This window comes from Euprymna scolopes, chromosome 5 (assembly GCF_053919585.1).
Source record: "Euprymna scolopes isolate OS-2025 chromosome 5, ASM5391958v1, whole genome shotgun sequence".
NCBI classification, from domain to species: Eukaryota; Metazoa; Mollusca; class Cephalopoda; order Sepiida; family Sepiolidae; genus Euprymna; species Euprymna scolopes.
The window spans coordinates 42,396,124-42,419,412 of record NC_136486.1 but is presented as its reverse complement, the minus strand read 5'-3'; the positions used below and the strand labels follow the sequence as shown (position 1 = coordinate 42,419,412).

At 36.1% G+C, this 23,289-nt stretch overlaps 1 protein-coding gene across 8 annotated transcripts in view; it reads right to left on the bottom strand.

Moving 5' to 3' along the window:
* Positions 1-23,289, bottom strand: part of LOC145276793 (oxysterol-binding protein-related protein 11-like) — a 430,789-nt gene that overhangs the window by 249,735 nt on the left and 157,765 nt on the right. For all 8 annotated transcript variants that reach the window (XM_080128095.1, XM_080128098.1, XM_080128099.1 and 5 more), the window contains one exon: positions 6,717-6,764. In XM_080128095.1, the coding sequence (XP_079984221.1) occupies positions 6,717-6,764 (48 nt within the window). The remainder of the gene's footprint in view (positions 1-6,716; positions 6,765-23,289) is intronic.

Sequence of the window (23,289 nt, the reverse complement as noted above, 5' to 3'; positions counted from 1 at the left end):
GAGTTAGATGTTTCTGTCAGGAAAAGAAATTACTTTTCATGTTATGGCAATCTTTGGGTTGAAACAATTTGACAAGAGAGTGTCCTTGCATCAAGATAGTTTACTACTTCTATAGTGTTCTCTAGAAAAACAAAGATACTTTATCATGTGACTCTTAGTACAAGGAGGTCTCTTTTTTGTATTGCTTACAATTGTGTTTCTTATTAAATAATTGTAACAAATCATTTTGAGTCCGCATTTTTTTCAGCTCTTTTTGTTATGCATCTAAGCACATAGTACACATCCATTTATGTAAATTGTATATGCGTATATGTTTATAGATTTGTATGCACAGAATTCTCTCCTAAACTAATTAACCAATTACTATGAATTTTGAAACACATTTAAGCATAAGGGTGTGTAACATGGGCTATATTTAGTGTAATTTAGTTTTATGCAAAGGGAAAAAGAGAGGGTGAAAGTGCTTCATGAAAATTTAGATACCTCGGATTTTTGTAGAATTTTTAACAATAAGTATTAGACACTAATTGATAAACATTTTCCAACTTTCAGTTTCTTTGGAGTATTTTAAGGCATTTTTATAGAGTATAATATGGGCATAGCCTTTCATGTGAAAATTAATATAAATTTAATCCAGTCATTCGATATCAATTAAGTAATATTACTGGAATTTCAGTTTTTTCTCAAGAACTCTGAAGTTTAAGCTCTAAATTTGAAACATTTTCTAGAATCAAAAGCATGTAATACATTTTAATCAAAATGGAATAAGAATTCTAGACATAAGGTTTAGTAGCTTTATATCTTGATTTTAATCTTCATAAGGAGATATAAAACTGGTGGGAGAAAACTTGAATGCCTACTAGATAACATCTTCAGGTGTATTTGGTCTCTCTATATGAGAATACTTCTGTATTAGAAGTAAACCCTAACCAAATATTTAAAAAAAAAAAAAAAAAGAAATCGACCACTGTTTCCTCAAGCCATTGAACTAGTCCTCCGTGTTGCAGACAGAGGCAACCTCTTTATTAATAAAGGGCAACTATCAAAAATAGAAAGTTGTTTACCATAAGGAATCATATATAAAACTATGAAGCAAAAATAAAAAAACAAATACTGACAGGCCGGTACCCAGGATAAAAAGGATCCCTCCACCTGTTTATATACCAGGCAGGAAGAGGCAAACAATGGTTTAAATCTTCTAGTCTCTGAAAGCTATGACAGAGACCAACCATGGTCAGCCATCAAGTCTTGATACCAGAGGTACTGCACCCCCTCCCCCATCGCCATCATGTTTGGCAACAAAGCTCAAAATCCCAGCTATGAACTGTTGCTCAAAAGGCGTTGCTTGTTTTACTACGACTACCCAAAGTTTGAAAAGTGGAGCAAAACAGCAAATCAAATTCTGACCGAGAAAATAAAAGAGACTGACTTTCTTAAAGTGAAAGTTGTCTGACTAAGATCACAGGTTTCCCAGATGGAAATATATGATACCAGACGAAATAGCCCTCATTAAAAATGTCACCCTGAAGGAGGCAGAAAATGACTACGTTGCTATCTCGGAAGAGGAAACTATACAAAGACAAGAGTCTAGATGGGAGAGAGAAGAAAAGTGGACACTGTTATGAGCTATGAAATATGCTCAAACAAAACATACCAAACAAAAACAAAGGACAGAGACCTGGAGGGAAATATTCTTCCACTTTTGTCCATCCAAAGGATGAGATAGATTACATGAAAACAGAAGTATCAGCTGTCATTAGAAAAGAAACAGTCTGCTGGAATCCCAATCACAATTCCCATCATTGACCAATGCCCCACCTCAAGAGCAAAAGTAGAACCACACCATTACTAACCTGTTCATCCATTTGAACTGCCTGTATCCATGACACCTCAACAGGGATCCATTTTAACATCAGGATCTCCTTTGTCGAATGAATTATTTACAGAGTTCTCATCACAAGTAGGTAACAATGAAAAAAAACCCAAAAAACACTGGACCTTGGTTCTTCCTTGTGACTATGTTTGAACAATACTGTCTTACAAATGATAAAGAATTAGAAAAAAGCCCTAAAGAATCACCAAAATACACTTAAAAAAACTGGAAGAATGGGCCAACCAACTACATGCCAAGCATTTTCTGAGTGAATTTACCCCAGGACTTTATAGATGAGGAAGGCTCTATAGACTGTCTGAAAAGAAGATTGCTCTACTATGATCAGGAGATGATTATAATAAGTGTCCAAGATCAAAGCTTAATGACCAATGCTTTTAAGAATATGAGTAGTCGCAGCAATGACAACAGATGCAGGTTTTGCCTCCCAGAAGTAGAGAGTGTGAACCACCTAATATCCAGCTGTAAGGTTTCTGATGTAAAAAGTTGAATAGTGAATGTAGCAGCAAGTCTTGGAGACATACCAGAAAGAACTGTTGAAAACAAGTCACACCATCCTCTATGGCTATGCAGTTTCTACAACTATGTGCTAAGAAAATGGAACTATTAAACTTGACATAGTGATATGGAAAAAGGAGGAGAAAGAAGCAACCTTAATAGAAGTTAATGTTTCCGATAATACTTGGTTAAATAGAGCTTAAAGGGAAAAGGTAGCGAAATACCAATGTCTTATTATGTGCAATCGCAAGAAACAGGAATCTTAGGAAGATTTCTATCACTTCAGTAATAATAAGAGCAACTAGATTCATGAAAAAGAATTTAAAAAACTCCCTGGCAAATATACCAGGTGACCCAAGCACAAGAGAGATTCAAACAACTGCACTTAAAGAGATTCTTAAGATCTTTAGGTTGGAATGTATGAGATGGCAGGTGAATGTTTGACATTCGGTGGGATGCTCCATCCCCAGTTTGAACAAAAGAAAAACTTTTAAAAAAAGTGGAAAAATGTTCTTTTCAGAGAATTAATTTTTATGCATCCTGAAACAATTAATGTGTGTGTGTGTCCACATGAAATGCTTATAAGAAGATATAATATTTTATGTATTGATTTTCAGAATTTACTTCAACAGTACTCAATACATGAATAGAGCTAGGTAATGTTATGAAAATTGTATTTATGGCAATTATGCTGCACAGAGGTTTCCATGTTTTATCCTTTTAGTGTGACAATTTCCTATGAGGATGAAACACTGAAGGCTCTGTCTAGTTTGATTGCCATAAATATATTTTCATAACTTACTAATATATATATATATATAGGGCTCCTTCAGTCTTTGACAGCCTATGGATACCCACGAAGGGGTGTCTGCGCATGAAATTTTTGTGACAGGTGTGCAATCTCCAACCACACCTCTCCTTAGTCGACATTGTTTAATACCAGTGAAGTGTGTACAGGACAATTGGAAACAAATGCAGAGATAAGTAGAGAGCTCATACAGCACCTAGAATTCCCAAATGGTCACCCATCTGGTACTAACCAGGCTCGACACTGCTTCACTTCGGTGATCTGAGAAGAACCGGTGTGTCAAGGAGATTATGCCATATATATATATATATATATATATATATATATATATATATATATATTAAAGTGTCTGTAAAAATTAAATAAAGAAGTCACTCATCAATTGAGTTTCGGCAGTAGCAAAGGCTGTCAAACCGATAATTTGCATTAAAAAGACACAAGTAATGCATCAACCCAACTCAACACCGTATCCTACATACAGCACTTGTATTTATCTGGTACTGACCAGGCTCAAAGTTGCTTAACTTCAGTGATCCAAGGAGAACCGGTGTGCCAAAGTGACCATTAGGGAATAGCAGACACTGTAGATAGGAAGACATCGACATCTGCCTGCAAGAACTGTTAAAACCTAATGTCGTCATCTCCCCTAATGGGGATATACATGCAATTAGGAACTGTTTGTGAATTTTATACTCCCATGGAACTTCCTCCTTCGGAGAAAGTTGTTCGACCTGCTTCAGATAAATGCTGCTTTAGTCGAGTAATAACAGCACATCAAGTTCTTAGAGTGAAACAGAATCCACCCAAACACTGCTTTCCTGAAATCCCTGTCCATGTTGAAGCAAAAATCTGAAATACTTGAAGTTCTTTTATCTATCCGAGAAGTAAAATCAATACATCTTGCATCCTGCACACTGGATGATGGGATTACTAATCGAATTGCAAAGGCCTGTGTAGCATTTGAAAAGCTTGGTCATCGACTGTAGGACGAGCGTGGGATTAGATTTAAACTAAAATCAATGTGTACAAAACTGCTATGTTAACTACACTATGATACGGATCAGCAACATGGACACGAGTTCAATAGCACTTTAACAAGTGAAGTATGCATGGTTCCCCGTGAGTGCACAGTAAATGAGACATAAAAAAAATGACTAAGTTCAGCATCTGCCCCTCCCCCATTTAGCCAAGGGGACGTCAAATTCTAGTGAAAATGAACAAACGGTGCAATTTTAGGCCTTAACATATGTAAATTTGAGTTCTACACCATGCAAAAAAAAAAAAAAAAAAGAAATAACTAAGTTCATCATCCCCCACCCCTTATTTAGCCCCAAAAGTCCCCAAGCCTTAACATATTTGAATTCAGCACCATGCAAAACTGCTAATAAATAGATATACACAGAAAATTTTGGACAAATATGGTAAAATAGTCCCCAAAACGGAGTGTTTTTATTAGCCCTAAAAGAGCTCCTGAGGCACACCCAAGAGTTATCGTGAAGTATAGACAAACAAAATTATATAGAAATCAGTTACAACTTTTCAGAAAGTTTTATAAAAATGCAAGGCATCAATTTTTTTTTTAAGCAGAAAAGTGTCAATTTTAGCCATTTTAAGTGTTGTTCAGTTCCGCCCCCCCCCCACGGGTGTAGTGGAACTGAACAACACTGAGGTTACAAAATAATGTGCACAAGAACCACTGTCATTCGAACCTGGAATCCACTCAGTACAAGGAAAAGAGAAGGGGAGAAATATATGCAAATTGTGATACTGTTGTAATTAAAAGTCTGTATATAAAGACGTTTTTTTGGGGGAGAAGGTTGGAATGTAATCATGATTTTGTGACGACAACGACGACGACGACGAAGAAGAAGAGTTGAGAAATCAAGAGAAGATTGTTTTACACAATTGGAGTTTTTTTTTTCACGTTAGTATGAGCGACAGATTTCTTTTTTTTTTTTTTTTTATTCACTAAGTTAAAACATTAATTTCAACACTTCAAAAACGTGAAGCAAACACACCACAGATGACTCAACTTGATGAATCAATGATTGGGAGAGGATGGTAAATTGCAATGATGGAAGCAAGTCATAAAAAAGTGGAATTATGTGATCGAAAACAAGCAAAAGATTTTAGTGCAATTGATATAATAGCAAATAATAATAAAATTGAACATGGCATGCCGAGTCCACATCGATAGAAACTACAAATCCAAGTCTAATCCTTCCTCATCCTTTGTGGCAGGGATGATAGCAACAAGGTGCTGGCAAAAATCTACTAGTGTTACCAGATCAGGCTGTCTGAAGATATTGACTTCCTGACCTAAAATGCACCAAACATTGATGTTATTGCTTTTTTTTTGTCCTTTCCCATTGCAAAACTCAATCATGTTCTGCAAAGTTAAAACAATAACAAAAATTTTTCTCTACAAAACAACTAAACCAAACACCATGAATCTTTAAAGATACAAAGAACTTTAAGCATAAAAACTTTTCCCACAATTACTGGACTTGGCATTAAATAATCCAAACATGATTGATAAGCCAAAAAAAGAAAACAACCAATCAAATGAAAAATCTAAGAGGAATTGACATCAGGGTCTGTCATCCTCCAGTCATTTATAGCATCTGTAGCAAATAAAGACATGTCAAGCACGGAACTGCAAATCCACAGAGTGGATATAACATTACTGCTGCACATGTGCAACGACAAGTTTTTTGCATCCTGTGCCAAAACATTCCCCAACTTCATATGTAACCACTAGACATTGTTGTTTTTAGTGAAATAAAAACCCTTGCAGGTATAATGAATAGCAATGAGAAGGACTTCATACAAACCAGCCACTCTTGAAGCATGATCTTTGTGAATTCTGTGCAGAAGTTCGATTCATTCTTCTTGTTCTATTATTACTACAACAACAACTACAGGAAGGTGATGGTGGCTAAGTGGTTAACGGCATAAACAGACAACCCAGATATGTCAAGTCTGAATCCAATTCATTTCACAGAAACAATTCCACTTACGGTTGTTGGTAATCTTTATGTGATCCTTCCCATAATTACCTGATGTCTTTCTAGAAAGAATTCTGATGTAATGAATATGAACACATCCGGGTTCCTTCACACAAGAATATGATTGGCTGGTGCAACCATATATACAGACGAGTATAGCAGTCTGTTGAAAGACATGCTGAAAGCTTACAGCTTAAGCAACTACGAACAAGCGTTCATTAACTTACAAGATTGAATTACTCAATTACTGTAGCTCAGACCACTCAACTACTTTAAACAAATATATCCCTTTCCGGGATATCAAATTCTAACTAGAAAGATATCAGGGAAATGAATGACAACAATGATTATCTGATTCTTACAAAAATAAATAAATGACTCCTGCTCAGCATCAGCAGCAAGCATCACATTCAAATTAAATCATGGCAAAAAAAAAAAAAAAATTAATAAATAAATAAAATAAAAAAAAAAAAAATAAAAAAAATAACATAATACATAAACAAAATGTTACCTGGCATTCTCTGGATGGACTTGGCGTCGGTGGACAGTCATGGGGGCCCTAAAAAAAAAAAAAAAAAAAAAAAAAAAAAAAAAAAAAAAAATGAAATTTCATACAAATTTGAACTTCTAACGAATAAGTATCTTCTATAATATAAATCTCACCTGTCTGTTTAAATGTATAATATGTATGTATATATGTATGTATACCTAAACTTTTGACAGAGGTGACGGATTTTCACAAGATCAGTATCATTTTGAAGCTTGATCCTTTGAATGACAAATATCAAAAAATTGGTTAAAAACATTCATTCCTTCACCTCAACTGAGAACTTTTCTATAGGGAGGGGTCGCTTTTTTCGCCGATATTTTCGAAAGTCATCCCCCTCTTTTCGATAGACTAGCCTTAATTTAAAACTTTGCCACTTCCAGTTTTGCGATGGACAAAACGGAAAAGACATCTCATATTTTTTCACATTCTTTTACTCCTTCACAGTACGGGTTCAAGCCTGCCTGACTACTACCACTTTTTTTTTTTTTGCTCAACACACACCTCCAAACAGCCGGGTAATGCCAGGCACACAGGCTAGTTGCATAATAAAGACCAATGTCTAGTTACATATGAATAAATATATGTACTTTCATTCTGTCACAGCAAAGTTAGTAAGTGAATGGGGCAAATACATTGAGGACATTACCAATGCTGCTGCAAAGAAGGTGGTCTCTCTCTACCGTGCTAGAAACTTACTTATACCTGAGAGTATCCTGTATCTCTACAAAATCACCATTCATGGAGTATTGTTGCTACATCTGGGCTGGTGTATCTACCACTAGTCTCTTCCTTTTATACAGGGCTCCCAAAAAGTTTTAAATCTAATAGATCCCACACTATAAACCAAGCTCCAACCTCTGTCCCATTGCCACAATGCTGCTTTATTGTGCCCGTTTTACAAGTATTTTAATGGAATGTGCTCTGATGAACTCGTAGCACTTGCGTCTCCTCAACATACATACTCCTGACAAATCTGATAACAGCAAAATTTCATCTCTTCACTTTTGAAATCCTCAGATGCTGGAACGCCATCTACTCTAGTATATCTAGTGAATAAACATCTTGCAGTTCTTCAGAGAAGTAGTGGAGTCTGCTGTTTTTTTTGTTTTATTTTTTTTTACATGGAGTTCACCACTTATCAAGGCCCAATGGCCACTCAGGGATAAGGGTTATTGTGTGTACAGTAATCAAAGGGATAGTGTAGCAATAGTATTGGAGAATTGGTAAGGTGTCATTACTTAGGGGGGGCGGTTCATCAGGAATTTGTTTGTGTTGGACTTGAAGACATCCAGGTTGAAGTCGGGAGGGAAACAGGCAAGCAGAACAGCGTTCCACAGGCGTGCAGTTCTAAGAAAGAAGCTTTGTTCATGGAATCTACGTTTTGATTTAGGCACAGATAAGGAGTGGGGAAAATTATTGACGGTGGTTTCAGCTAGTCGGGTGTTTTTTGAAAAAGATTGGCGAGGTGGGACCAGAGAATGGAGCTCAGACGAGCACTTGCCATGGAAATAACGATAGAACAAAGACAAGCTCGCTATGTCTCTTCTGTGGGAAAGAGGTTGCAGGTTAGAGAAAAGGGCATCCCCCACCAAGTCACGAAGTCTATTTTGTACTCTGTCAAGGCAGGATAGGCTGTTTTTAGAAGCTCCCGCCCAGATGTGGCAGCAGCACTTGATCTTTGGACATACTTGGCTCTTATATAGATAGAGAATTGCATCAATAGTGAGATATCTTCTGGAGCGGTAGAAGGATCCCACCATTTTCCCAGTGACCTTGGCCACAGACTTGATGTATGTGTTCCATTTCATATCAGGAGTAAAGGTCAAACCCAGAAGCTTATCAAAACATGGGGCTTTCCCTAGACGAGAGCCATCCATTTCAATTGATGTCAGATGGGGATCACAGCGTTTATTATGTAGAGATAGGAGCTTGGTCTTAGATGCATTAAAGGTAACCAGCCACGTTTTTCCCCACTGCACCACGTGCTCAAGATCAGAGGAGAGAGAATCAGAGAGAACATCATCATTTACGGCCTTTGATGTGTTGCCATAGATGGTCGTGTCATCAGCATAGATGTCAATGAAAGATTTTAGTATGTGTTTTGGGAGATCATTGATGTAGATCAGGAAGAGAGTTGGGCCCAGTATGGACCCCTGAGGGACTCCAGCATTAATACTGTGGGCCTCTGATTTTTGCCCATCAACCACTACTCTTATGAGCCTATCTGAGAGAAATGATTTAATGATTGAGAAAACATTTCCAGCTATACTGTAGCTGGAAATCTTGTGTAGTAGGCCTTTATGCCAAGCCTTATCAAAGGCCTTTGATATGTCGAGAGTAATTGCCCTAGAAATGAAGCCTTTGTCGAGAGATTCGCTAATCCTATGAGATATAACCATTAGCACATCTGCTGTAGATCTAGCAGAACAGAAACCATATTGCGTGTCGTTAAGAAGGTTATTTCTATTGAGGTGGTTGACTACTTCTCTATTTATTGTGGATTCCAGCAACTTACTCATGACACACAGGAGACTTATTGGTCTGTACTGAGAGGGGGATGACTTATCACCTGAATTCTTAAATACATGGCATACTGATGAGGTTTTCCAGGGTGTTGGGAAGCACTTCTCCTTAAGGCAACGCTTAAACAGTTTGGTAAGTATGGGGGCAAGTTCTGGTTGTAATTTTTACACACTATAATTGGAATATCGTCAGGACCAGTTGCTTTACTGGAGTCAAGGTTCTTGATTAGCTTAGCGACCTCACGCACATGTTGTATGTTGCATAGCGTGTTGTCTGTTATAGGAGGGAATATGGGGAGTTGATGGCCTTCGTCACACAGGGTAGAATTTGCCGCAAAGTTTTTGGCAAATAGTTTGGCTTTGTCGGATGCTGTCGAGATGACCTCTGGTCCATTGATAATGGTTGGGATAGAACGCATGTTTCTGTTCAGGATCCTATTTGCTATTTGCCAGAACTGGTGGGAACCAAGCCGCTGCTCAGCTACTTTGGATTTAACGGATTGAGCATATAGTTCTCTTGTATTTTTTATTACTCTTTTACAGTGGTTGCTCGCGGCCCTGAAAGCAGCTTTAGTTTCAGCGCATCTATTACGTTGGTAGCTATGGAAAAAGTGATTTCTGTGTGCGATGGCAGCAGCACATTCAAGGGAGAACCATGGCTGGCTGTTAGGTTTTTGTTGGAATTTTTTGAATGGTATGAATTGGTCTATGCCTACAAGTAACCATTCGGTCAGGTCTGATACTATAGAGAACACATCCTTTTTAAACATGGAATGGAGAGGTAGATCAGATATGAATGTACGGAAGCTATCCCAGTCCGCCATAGAGTATTGGTATACAGTACGGTGGAGAGGTACGTCTGTAGATTTATTATATTTCATTTTTATCTTAACTGATATGACGCAGTGGTCGGAGGAACCCATAGGAGATAGAACGGAAAATGAGCATAGCTCAGGGGAAGTGGATAGAAAAAGGTCTAGAAGGCTTGCGTACTGACCAGTAGTATCGGGAACACGGGTGGGCTCGCGGACAATCTGAGTGAGGTCATAGGCAATGGCAAAATCATGACAGAACATCCCCTCATCATCAGTCTTATTTGAGTGGGTCAGCCATTCCACATTATGCCCATTGAAGTCACCACAAATGTGAATGTTAGCCGAGGGATGAGCAGACAGGATGTGGTAAATTTCCTCTGATATACTCCTAAAGACAGTAACTCCACTGTTTTAGGGGCGATAGAGGGCAAATATAAATGCGGTGGTGTAAGCAAGTGCAACCTAGAAGCACATATAAGGTAGATTAGGGTCTTCTCTGGAGATATCCCTGCCACATGGGAAGCCATCTTTAATGTAGGCACATATTCCATGCCCATGGCGATCTTGGGGGTCAGATTTAGATGTTAAGTTAGAGTATCCTTTAATTATGAACTCATCTAGGGAGGTGGTCGGCCCTATTCCAGTAGTTTCGCTTAGAAAGAATATGTCAGGTTTCGTCTCCTGTAATTGGGTTTCAACCTCTGGAAGGTTAGAACGTAGACCCCTGATGTTGGAGAAGGAGACATGGTAGTAGGGGTCTACGTAGGAGGATGGGGTTCTAGGTTTATTCGTGTTTTCTTTTTTGAGATATTTCATACGTTGTTTACGGTGCTACAACCTGGACACTCAACAAAAGATTGGAAAGAAAACTAGACAGCATGTACATCCATATGCAAGACCATCTCATGAAGCAGAAACCTTATGGCAACCTACCTGCCATATCTACTACCATCAGAGAGCAACGTCTATGATTTTCCGGTCGCTGCATAGATAGATAATTATATAGATCAATAAATAAACAGATAACAGCAATTAAATGCTTCTACATGGCTATTATCTAACACAGAGAATGAGGGAAGGATGATCCATAACATAAAGTCATCTACTAGATCAGTGGTCTGGGAACAGGGCTAAATTACCCCAAATATGGGAAAATAGAAATTTTGGAGGGGTAATGCACATGCTATGCAGGTGGATGTGCTAAGTGAGAGAAAGTTTGAGAAAAGAATACATTGAGGTTCCCATGATAAGGGTTAATGAATGGAAGGTGGTGGTGTAGTAATCTCTAATTGTGTACATTAGGTAGAATTTGATTAACTATGGCGACAGCTTAATAGGAACTTTTTTACATTGCATTTGAAGGCTACCATGTTGCATTCAACCAGGAAGCAGGACAACGGAGCAGTGTTCCAAAGGCGGGTAGTTCTGGGTAGTTTATGTTCATGGAATCTGCATTTAGATTTAGGCACAGATAGAGTGGGGAAAATCATACATAGTGGGTGTAGCTAGTCGAGTGTTTTTCATGAAAGTTTGGCAAGGGGAGAACCATAGAATGCTTTTTTTTTTACGTTACTGTTTGGTGGTTGAGGGAAGTATCTGTTACAGGCGAGGAAATATCTCCTTTCTCTTCAACAATAATAAATTAGTAACACTGACTTCTTTTATTTTTTCTGAATAATTTAATTTTCTTCCAATATATATATATATATATAAATATATATATATATATATATATATATATATATATATTTACACACATATATATGTTGTTTATTTGTTTTTGTTAGCGACATTTTTAATGAATTCAGTTATTTATATGAAAGTACATGTTTACTTAAATGCAAGTTGAGAATAATTTTCCCTTTGACTATATATATATATATATATATATATATATATATATATATATATATATATATATATATATATATATTCAGACATATTGTTAAATAGTACAAAGTGTTTTTGCTTAATGATATTTTTTAAAATAATTTTTCTATTTTTGTGGTCGTTCTCATGTCTTAGACGAATTTGTGTAATAAAGTTACATAGTCGTGTTTGTTTATCTATTTTTTTTTGTTTTTTTGCAAGTACTTTCAACTGATTTTCTTCAGTCGTCCACAGGCAGTTTTTGATTACTGTTTCATTTAAAATATGGATGTTTTATATGCTTCAGTTCAAATTACATTTAAATTACTTGAAATACTGAAGCGTCTCTTGTGTAAAAATAAATGTTTTAACATGTTAAGAATGTGGCTAAAATAAATGTACAATGGTTTAAAAGTGTGATTTACAAAATGGTATGGAATTTGCAAGTTTTTTTTATTAATTTATAAATTTACATTATACGAAGGGCGTGCAATAAGTAATGCCTCTGACCCACTTCCCATAGCAGTAGAGAAACGAAACTTGGCACAGTTATTAGTCTTTCTCTACATAGGAACCACCCAGAGTTATGCATTTCTCCCATCGTTTGATGCAGCTCTGGAGACCGTTTTTGTGGAACATCCCAGGTTGGTCCTCCAACCACGACGTGACTTCAGAAATCAAGACTGCATCATCTGGGAAACGCTTTCCTTTCAAAAACAACTTCATGGCTGGGAAGAGGTGAAAGTCAGAGGGTGCACGGTCAGAAGAGTAGGGAGGATGGGGAAAATTTCATAACCACACACCCGTGCTTCTGATCTGGCAACATGCGAGTTGTGGACCGGAGTGTTGTCCTGCAGGAGGAGGGTACCTTTGCTGATCTTGCCCCACCTCTTGATTTTGATAGCTTCCCTTAATTTCCTCAAAAGTGAAGCATAATAGGCTCCTGTAATTGTGGTACCCTTTGCCAGGAAATCTGTCATCACTACTCCGTCCTGGTCCCAGAAGACTGTGAGTATGACCTTGCCAGCGGAGGGCTGCACCCTTGCCTTCTTTGAAGGTGGGGAGTCAAAATGCTTCCACTGCATTGACTGGGTTTTGGCCTCTGGATCATAGTGATGGATCCAGGTTTCATCCTGTGTAATCAGTCTTTTGAAAAACTTTGACTCATCTTCTTGGCACATCTCCAAATTCATCCTCGAGCACTCAACACGTTCTCACTTCTGGAATAGTAATGCGCCGATCTTCCAAAATGGCAGCCTCAACTTGACAGACAGATGCCTCATCAATGGCAGAAGAGGTGGGGCAATCAGGTCTGGGAGCTTTTTCCACAGATTTCCGGCCATGTTTGAATTCACAATGCCAGCGTTTTACAAGGTCATATGATGGGGCATTATCACCATAAGTTTCTTTCATTTCATCAAAAGTCTCCTGTGGTGTGCGTCCTTTCAAATACAAAAACTGGATCACTGCTCGACATTCAATAGGCTCCATTTCACACCTGACTCAGTTCAAACACCTGTAAAACATAAACCACAAGTAGTTCAGAGCTGTAATTTGCCACATAACCCGTAGAGATATAAAGGTGTATAGTTAATCGTCTGGGCAATGTGTTGGCCGTGTGTCCAATGTAGCTATTGGTGCTTCTATTGTTGGAGATGCATTCTCCCAAGTGGCATTTGAATTGGTAGACTACATTGGTTTCGTCGACTGATTTTGTTGTCCAAGAAGTGTTGTTCTTAATTATAAGCTTAGCAGTTGTTAATTTCTTGTAGCAGATGATAAATCTGATCTTATTATTATTGACTGGAGATATGTATCGATGTATTATATTCCTTAGTACCTTTTTCCATCTGATTTAAAGTTGTGACATAGCTGGTTGCGATAGAATATATTGATGGGGCAGGGATTGTTAACTTGGTTATGATTAGTTTGGCCTAGATTTCTTAGTTTAACTTGTTTATTGACTAAGAAATTGGAGAATTGGTTATCAATTAAAATCTGTTTGATATTTTTTAATTCACTGCAGAATATTTTTTTTATTTGAGATCAATTTGGCTCAATTAATTGGGTTCTTTATAATTGCTGTTTCGTATTGGTATGGACATTCACTTTTGAAGCTTAAGATACAGAAATTGGTTACAATAGTCTTTTTATATGGAGAAGTGATGTTGCTGGAGTCTATGATTTTATATATATATATATATATATATATATTATATATATATATATATATATATATATATATATATATATAAAATGAAAACAAAGGGATGTAGTGTTTACCTGATATACACAATGGTAAACTAATATAAATAACAGTATTTATATATAGAAAATTTACTCCCAACTAAATTAAAAAAGCTCAATACACAATAGAGAATAGAGCTTATTATAAGAGAAAGAGAATTAAAACTGTAAGTTAAACTTTACAATAAAAATTTATTGTTCGACTGAATCCTCCAAAAAACAACTTAGAAATTGTTTTTTTGGAGTATTCAGTCGAACAATAAATTTTTATTGTAAAGTTCAACTTACTTTTAATTTTTTTTCTCTTTATATATATATATATATATATATATATATATATATATATATATATAGTGTGTTGGCTTATGTTCTTATTGACTAAAACCCGACAGAGCATTTGATATCGTTTTCTCAGTAGCTATTCATTTCTACCATTGAGATCGGTCTAAGCATTCCTTGCATTGTATTGCGATCAGCCATTTCTGGTTATTCCAGCTATCTGCCTGGTGCACCTGAGTAACTTTGTGGAAATCTCAGGTCGGTAAATGCAGAAGTACCCTATCAATTTGGCATAAATAATTGTAATAGAAATCATCACTCTCGCAAACAGCCTCGTATTTGCTTAGCCCGTAAAATAACAGCAGAAAATGTAGAAAAGAAAAGACAAGCGTAATTTTGTCGGTCACCCATTGGTGAACGTATGAGATTAATTTGCATATGTTACAATTGGTAACTGTTAAATGAGATGAATTCTAATGCATGAGGGTTGAGCTGGGGTTTTTTGTTGGACAGCTTAGAACAAGAACAAACAGTGGAAGATAATATTGAATACACAAGGATTTATTGCAAGTTGAGGGGGTGGGGGTACCGCTCGTACACGTACACCAAAGAATGTACATACACAGGTGTTGAAGTCTTTCTTTTTTTTTGTGACTTCAGTTGAAGTTCTCAGAAATCAAGGGACCCCATTGCTGGTGCTAACACTTAATCTCTATATGATACATAGATATTCGAATATTCCATTAATAATTCCATTATAAACAATAAATTAGTAAAGAAATTGAGAACATAATTTTCCTCTCCTCAATTGATCATTTAAATATGTTATATTATATCTTTCTTGTGGTATATTGGTCTTACTGGATTCCAGGACAAGAATTAATCTAGTCTGGTGGAGTATCCAGCTTCGTGTTACTACTTGAGGTAACATCAGTTGGAGAAGGTACATCATTCCCCGTAAAAGTATGTGTGGGTTAGCCATACCGAGAAGATCTTATTTGTGCTGTGAATACTCGTTATTTTGAATATTTAATTAGGGTTTACTGTGTCCATGTGTGATAGTACAATGCGCCCCCCCCCAAAGTGTTAGGAAGTGATTTAAAAAAGGAAAAACTATAACAAAAAGAGGAAATATCAGGTGGACAAAAAAGTTATTGTGGTTTTAAATTCAGATGAACATATCTCGGCTCAAGCAAAAATTTACTAATCAAAATAAGCACCGTCAGAATCAACACACTTTTCCAACGCTAAACAAGTGTATTTATGCCAGTAACGTAAAAATCTTGCATTCTGGTGGCGAGGAAGTCACTGAAGACGTTTTTCATATCGCTTAAGTTTTTGAAGCATCTCTCACACAGAAAGTTGTCGAGTTGCTTGAAAAAATGGTAGTCGGTAGGTGAGAGGTCTGGAGAATATGGCGGATGAGGCAGAGTTTTGTAGCCAAATTCATTTTACTTCTGTAGGGTTAGTTTAGAACATGCGGTCGGGCATCATCATAGAGGAGAGTTGGGTCTTTTCTGTTGACTAATGCTGAATGTTGTTGAAGTTTCTGATGTATTTCATCTATTTGTTGACAGTTATTCACCGTAATGTTTATACGTGCATTAAAAAAAACACTCTAATGGAGACTGGTCACAGGCTACCAAACAGTCAGCATGACCTTCCTTTGTTGTAACTCTTCGTCAGCATCTAACCTCTGAGCTGAGCATCACCAGTTGTCGTAAAGAACACATCTTTCATCACAAGTCACAACCAAGTTGAGAAACAGGTTATTCTTGTTGTGTAAAAACAAGGGAAGATGACAACAGCATTTCTTTTGGTTGTCGTTCAATTCAATTTTTTTTGTCTTTCCAATCTCTCTCAAGTGGTTGGAAATTGTTGTATACATTACGTCTAATTCAAAAGCAACTTTTCAAACAGTTGTGCGTGGATTGGCTGTGACTAAGGCTCTTAATTGATCGTTGTCAACATCTAGTGGTTGACCATAACGCTCATCATCTTCAAGACTCTTGACGCCACCACAAAATTTCTTAAACCACCATTGTGCTGTGTGTTCAGTAATGGTTCCTGGGCTGAGCTCTTTGTTGTTATAGCGAACTGTTTCAGCAGCTTTTCGCACTAGCTTAAATTGAAATAAGAAAATTTTGTGAATTTACTTTTTCATCTTGTATTCAACGTTCTGAAAAAAAGACAATAGTTTTAAAACAATTGTAATTTAAATGATTGGTTAGGAGTGAAAGTGTGTTTTGCGACAGTTCATAAACGTTTACAGACAGTCTTGTGACTGTTGATGACAGCTTTGAGTTGGGTATAGTGGATTACAATTGGCAGCTCAGAGGTCTCCTCATAGAAATCAGGAGAGCTTTAGGAGGCTTAGATAAGTTAACTTCAACAGATGACAAACAAGCCGCGACAAGACGTGGACATTAATGTTTAGAGAGTCAATAGTGTCACACACACACACAGAGTACAACGGATATCTGCAGAATGTGTACGAGTCTGTTTTGAGTGGTTTTATTTTTTTTATACAGTCGCCAGTGTGTAAGAAAGCAACATTGCCAGAATGAGAACCAGAAGAAAAGATGAAGAAAAAATGAACAATTGTATACAGCACTTGGAGTTGGTAATTGTTGTCAAGCAAGGAAGCACATGGTCTCCTACAGATGTATATGTAGGTATGTGCATGTTCCATTAAGTTCATGTGTGTGTGTGTGTGTGTGTGTGGCTGTAACCATGTTGAATTTTTTTGTTAAGCCATGGTCATAAAAACCATTAGCAATAGACAGACTACCTAGCTAATTAGGGAATGCATAAAACTTAGGAGCATCATGATAGTTAGACAATACAGAACTCCGAAAATGTGACTGTGATACATGTTCATTCACACAATTATGAGGCAAGACTGCAGAACACAATGCAAAAGGAGATTGCCAGTACATCTGAGTAAACACCAGTGTGATTATGCAGTGGGTCTAATGTGAATGTATATTGTCACAGGTTTGGTCTGCTAAGCTGCAGCACAGAACAATATTCAAGCATTGCGATGGGGCAAAACTGATGCAATAATCGGTAGGCAACAGATGCAACTGTCACGTCACATTCTAGCAAGTAGCAGATTGAATCCAAGTAGATTATACTAGAGGGAAGAAGGTCGTGGAAGGAAATATGAAGTATATATCTGTTGTAGACACTCAAGAGAATCAAAGATCACCCTACCAACTCCGGTGAACACTTGGACCCATATTCCAAGTGGAAGGGAATCATTGCCTTGTAAAGTCTAGTATGTAAATGCCATTCATGAAGGGTAGCGCAGGATACGCAACATGTAAAGCTTCCTATCAACCCTGTTAGATACATAAGACAAGTTGTCGCCAAACCTGAGATTGATAAATATTATTACTCCCAGATAGTTATAACATTTTGAAAATGGCACAAATATGTCTTGAAAGCATTTTGAAAATGGCACAAATATGTCTTGAAACCAAATCCTACAGACAGGGACAGGAGAGAGGCAACTAGAGGACAAGAGTGCAATTGTTTTTGCTGGGTTGAACAATATATTCCAGTCTTTTGCCCAGTCAGATGCAAAAATAAGCAGCGACTGCATGTATATTAACGTTATGTAAGGATCTGTGTGTGACAGAAATTTGTGTGTCTTCTAATCAAAATATCAATATTTAAGTTTAGAACATCTAACGAGTTTTTGTCATTACTGGTTTTCTTCAAATATTAATTCTGCAGGTTCTGCCTGCATACTTGTCCCTACTGCTACATTGAAGGAATATGTAGTATATACCTGATGGTACAACATTGTAGATTCTCAAGAGAATCCGCGAACACAAGGGATTTGTATTTTAAGTGGGGACGAATCATTGCCTTGTAAAGCCTTGTATGTAAATGCCATTCATGAGGAATTTGGTAGCTTAGGATACGCAACACATTAACCCTGTTGGATACATAAGAAAAATGGTCAGCAAGCTTGAGATTGCTAGATAATCTTATTCCCAGATAGTTAAGACATTTTGAGAATGGAACAAATGTGTCTTTAAACCAAATCCCACGGATAGAGACAGAAGAGAACCATCTAGAGAACAATGACATAACTATTTTTGCTGGGTTGAACAGCATACTTCAGTCCCTTGCGCATTCAGATGCAAAAATAAATACGACTCAGCATTTTTTAAGAGCAAATGAAATGCATTTATTTGTGGTTCTTCTGAAACAATGCATTTCATTATTGTTCCAAAGTTTTTTCGCACGCATGTGTGCTTTTTAAAAATCTCTGTCCCTGCCACCTAATGCCAGCCTTAGCCAGTATTTTCTCGCCCTTGACTTCACATGTCCATCTTCCCCAGTGTGCATTTTTCTTTTGCTTGACCACATACTTCTTTTCTTTTTCTCTCCTTTTTCTCATGACGTCAGTGCATGCACATTTATTGATTTGCATACATGCTTTAACGGCTGCTGCTAATATTTTCATGGTCGCCTTATATGCCAAAATATATACAGCATATACATATATAGACTCAGCAAATGGAGCAACAGGTGGCTTCATGGTGAAGTCTGAATCTCGACCGGCACGAATTGTTACCTACACTGATGACTGCATAAACATGAAACACTAGTGTCTGTAGGTCAAAATAAATAATTATTATTTAATTATATATATATATATATATATATATATATATATATATAAGCAGGGCGCTTGGCATTGCCCGGTTGGAAAATACATATAGATATTTTTTTATTCATACTAATTTCTTATTATAGAGTCAATTCTCTATTGATCATTATCCAATATATAGTAATGATTTGAAAAGTGTTAAAAAAATATAACTTGCGTATCATCTGCTAGAATCAAAACCAGAACGCATTGTGCTGCAGCCTAAGTCATTATTGTCTGAGCTACTGACAGATATGTAGTATTTGGAATCCCAGCTCAATTGCTATATTGGTAGTTTTAGAAATAGAAGTTATATAAGCATATTTTGGGTTTCCCATCAGCGAGTTGGCAGGGTCACAAAAGGTTAGGTTTGACAGGTATTAACCTAGAGAGAATGCACCGGAAATTAGGTGTGACATACATCGGAAATTAGGAGTGACACGGGAATTGTGGTCGTATGCTTCCAGTTGATGACCACATGGGCTGAGAGTGGTTTAGTGCAGCAGAGAATGCAGACGGGAGGTTTCGGCTCACCGACAACCAGGGTTTTGAGATGATAGGCTTGCCTTGAAATAAAAAACTGAAGCTTCAAATCCATCTTGTTGTTTATCGATGCATCTGTTTGCAGTGACCACTCCCCACGAGATGGAGACCAGTGTCCAAGAAGGCATCATCCGCTGGCCAAGGCAACCAGGTATATACGCATTATACATGACACATACACGCCTCGAAGACTTTCAAGGCAAGAAACGGTGTAAGGATAAGAACACACACATAACAGTGAACTGCACGTAACATACGCAAGAGCATACACACCCACGTCCATATATGTAAGAACATTGATAAACACACAGACTCGTAAAAGTAACAAGAAACAGTAAAAAGAATCGAACAGAACAATAAGAGTAAAAAGTAAATGATTAGTAAAGTGAACGAATAAATAAACACGCAAAAGTCTTCTTTTAACAGATAAATATGAAAGGTTAAAAAATTAATTGACTTTTAAAACAATAAACAAATAATATAAACAATAATAATAAACAAATAATAATAATATTAGTAATAAATATTAATTAGTAACAAGTAATAATAATTAGTAATAATAGTAATAGTAATAATTAGTAATAATAGTAATAAGTAATAATAATTAGTAATAATAATAGTAATAATAAATAGTAATAATTAGTAATAATAATAGTAATAATAAATAGTAATAATTAGTAATAATAATAGTAATAATGGCAATAATAATAGTAATAATTAGTAATAATAATAGTAATAATAAGTAATAATAAATAGTAATAATTAGTAATAATAATAGTAATAATTAGTAATAATAATAGTAATAATAAATAGCAATAATAATAGTAATAATTAGTAATAAATAATAATAAATTCTTAAATAAATAATAATAAATTCTTAAATAAATAAATAATAATAAACAATTAATAATAATATTAGTAAAGTGAACGAATAAATAAACACACAAGTTTTCTTTTAACAGATAAATATGAAAGGTTAAAAAATGAAGTGACTTTTAAAACAATAAACAAATAATAATTAACACTTGTTTTTTTCCAAAGAATATGCAAATTTGTTAACCTTTATGTAGTCCATGATTGAGTATATTAAAAAGTTTGTTTTAATCAATTTCAAATAGAAAAAGTAGTTTTAATACCAATGTCAGAGCAAGACAAAAACTCAACTTTATAGGTATATAGAAGATATATATATGAGGAGAGGGAGAGAGGGATACATGAACAAAAGAGACTCATTTCAGATTTAGTCTTATTTTTTATTTAACTTATTTTTCAAATTTATGTGATAAGTTTTGAAGAACGTCAGAATGGAAAAAGTAACTTTGTAGAAGTGATTGTATTTTCATGCATCTAACTCGGATTGAATATTGAATCACAAAGGGATCACCATCTTCCATGAAAAAAAAAGCAAGCATTTTCCCTAAAATATGAATCAATCTTATTTAAAAAGTAACACTAAAACAAAGAAAGCTGCTAGGTCGTCTGGCTTTTTTCACAAACAGAATGTGGTATTCAGGAGTTCCATCTTACCTACGCATTTCTGAATTACGAGGTGCTTTCAGTAAGTTTCCAAACTTTTTTGTTGTATGCCCACTGTTATTGATAGAACACACATGAAACTATAGTCTGCTTCGAAGTAATCTCCTCCGGCTGCAATGCACTTGTATCATTCCAACAACTCTGGAAGGCTCCATGGACATCTTTTTATATGAGTGTGTCATTGACTCCCATCACAGCCTCTTTCATCTCCTCAATTGTCTCATAACCACAGCCTCTAAGGTTTTCCATGAGCTTAGGGAATAACCAAAAGTCACAGGGAGCAAGGTTTGCACTATAGGGAGGGTGAAGAACTGTCGTGATCATGATAACATCTTTCTTTCTGATCTTTACTAAGCACCCTCAAGACAAACTTTGTGCAAATCTTCTGCATCTTCAGTTCCTCATGAATAATTGTGTGTACAGTTCCCACACTGACACCAAACTGTGCATTTATTGCTTCCATAGACACACAATAGTTCTTATGCATGAAATTCTTTATCTGGCCAATTAACTCTGGTGTTCTGACTTCTTTACTCTACCCACACCTCTTATCATCCCTCATAGACTCCTAACCTTTCTTGAATCTCTTATGCCACTGAAAAACTGATGCTTGATTCATGCAAGATGGTCCAAAAGCAGTCTGAAGCATTCCATATGTTTCTGTGGCATTTTTTCCAAGTTTCAAATACAATTTTATTGCATTGCATTTCCTCATGTTCAGATTGCATTTTTTTAAAATCATCAGCTGTGACAATCAGGTTTTAGTAGGGTGTATTCCAATTCCTGCTGTAGCTGTTAATTTGAACCTAAAATCATAAAAATTAGTCAGTCATCTCATCAGATATAGCAATAGCATACCGAATTTTCAAGAGTCTACAACAATTTTAAATGCCTGCGTAAAAAGTCTGGAAACTTATTGAAGGCACCTTATAAGACAAAAACAGAATATGAAGAATGTTTTGTCAGCACAAAATCTACTTGGGAACTGATTTGTATCTTTCTGCCAATGAGGTGATTAAAAATCAGTAGACTTCATGTGCTCATTTCCATGGTGCGCTAATCATCCGCATATTAATACGCGATCCAAATCACAACTTGACATAACTTGACATACTGTGCCTACATATAAAAAAATAGATCTCTCATGCATCTGTTATAGTTCATTATGAACAAAAACGAATACTACCAACTGTAGTTATATTATTTAACAGAGAGAAAGATAAAAGAGAGAGATGAGAGAGAAGGAGAGAGGGGAGAAATATAGTGAGCAGAAAGAAACTAATTTAGGAGTTTGCTCTTTGATTCATATTATATTTAACTATAGTATTTGTTTTCTGACATCAAAGGTAGAAATCATTCTAGACTAAAGCAACTTTTATTTTTGTCCCAATCCAGAGTGCCCCCTTTTTGGGGAGCTGGATCCTCACCCGCATATTCAAAACCTAATGGGTGGGAACAAATAAGTAAATAGAGGGAATGAAAGCCTTACAAAAAATAAAAAAATCATAAAATAGAAAAAAAAAACATTTACCTTCAGAAATTTTCTGAAACATTGACTGTAAAAACAGATCTTAAGATGTGAACAGAACATTCCAATCAGAATTGTCCAATGGACCAGTAGTAGCGCAATGGTTAAAGGTGTTGATTAATAATCCGTCATAAATGGATATCTTCTGGAGGCTGAACATTCATTCCTTAAAACAGCTGATAATAATTAAGAACAGACTATAAAGAGTTCATGGTTGAAGAAACAAGAACAATCTAACCCTGAAGATTAAATAAAAAGGCTTCAGCTTGGAATACTGTTACTGGTTCCTGAATTGAATATAAAGAGTCCAAAGATCAAAAAGATGCAGCTGAAAAAAGGTTGGAGGTTAAATCGGTTGTGAAAACAGTGTGAAAATAACAACCAAGATGAGAATAGTAGTCCAAATAATTGAAATTATCAATCCTCATCTAAAAAAATTGTGGAACAAAACATTACAATTCTTGTAATTCATGATTTAAAATCAACCAATTAAATACTTTTTTAAATAGTGTTTTTAAAAATAAATTAT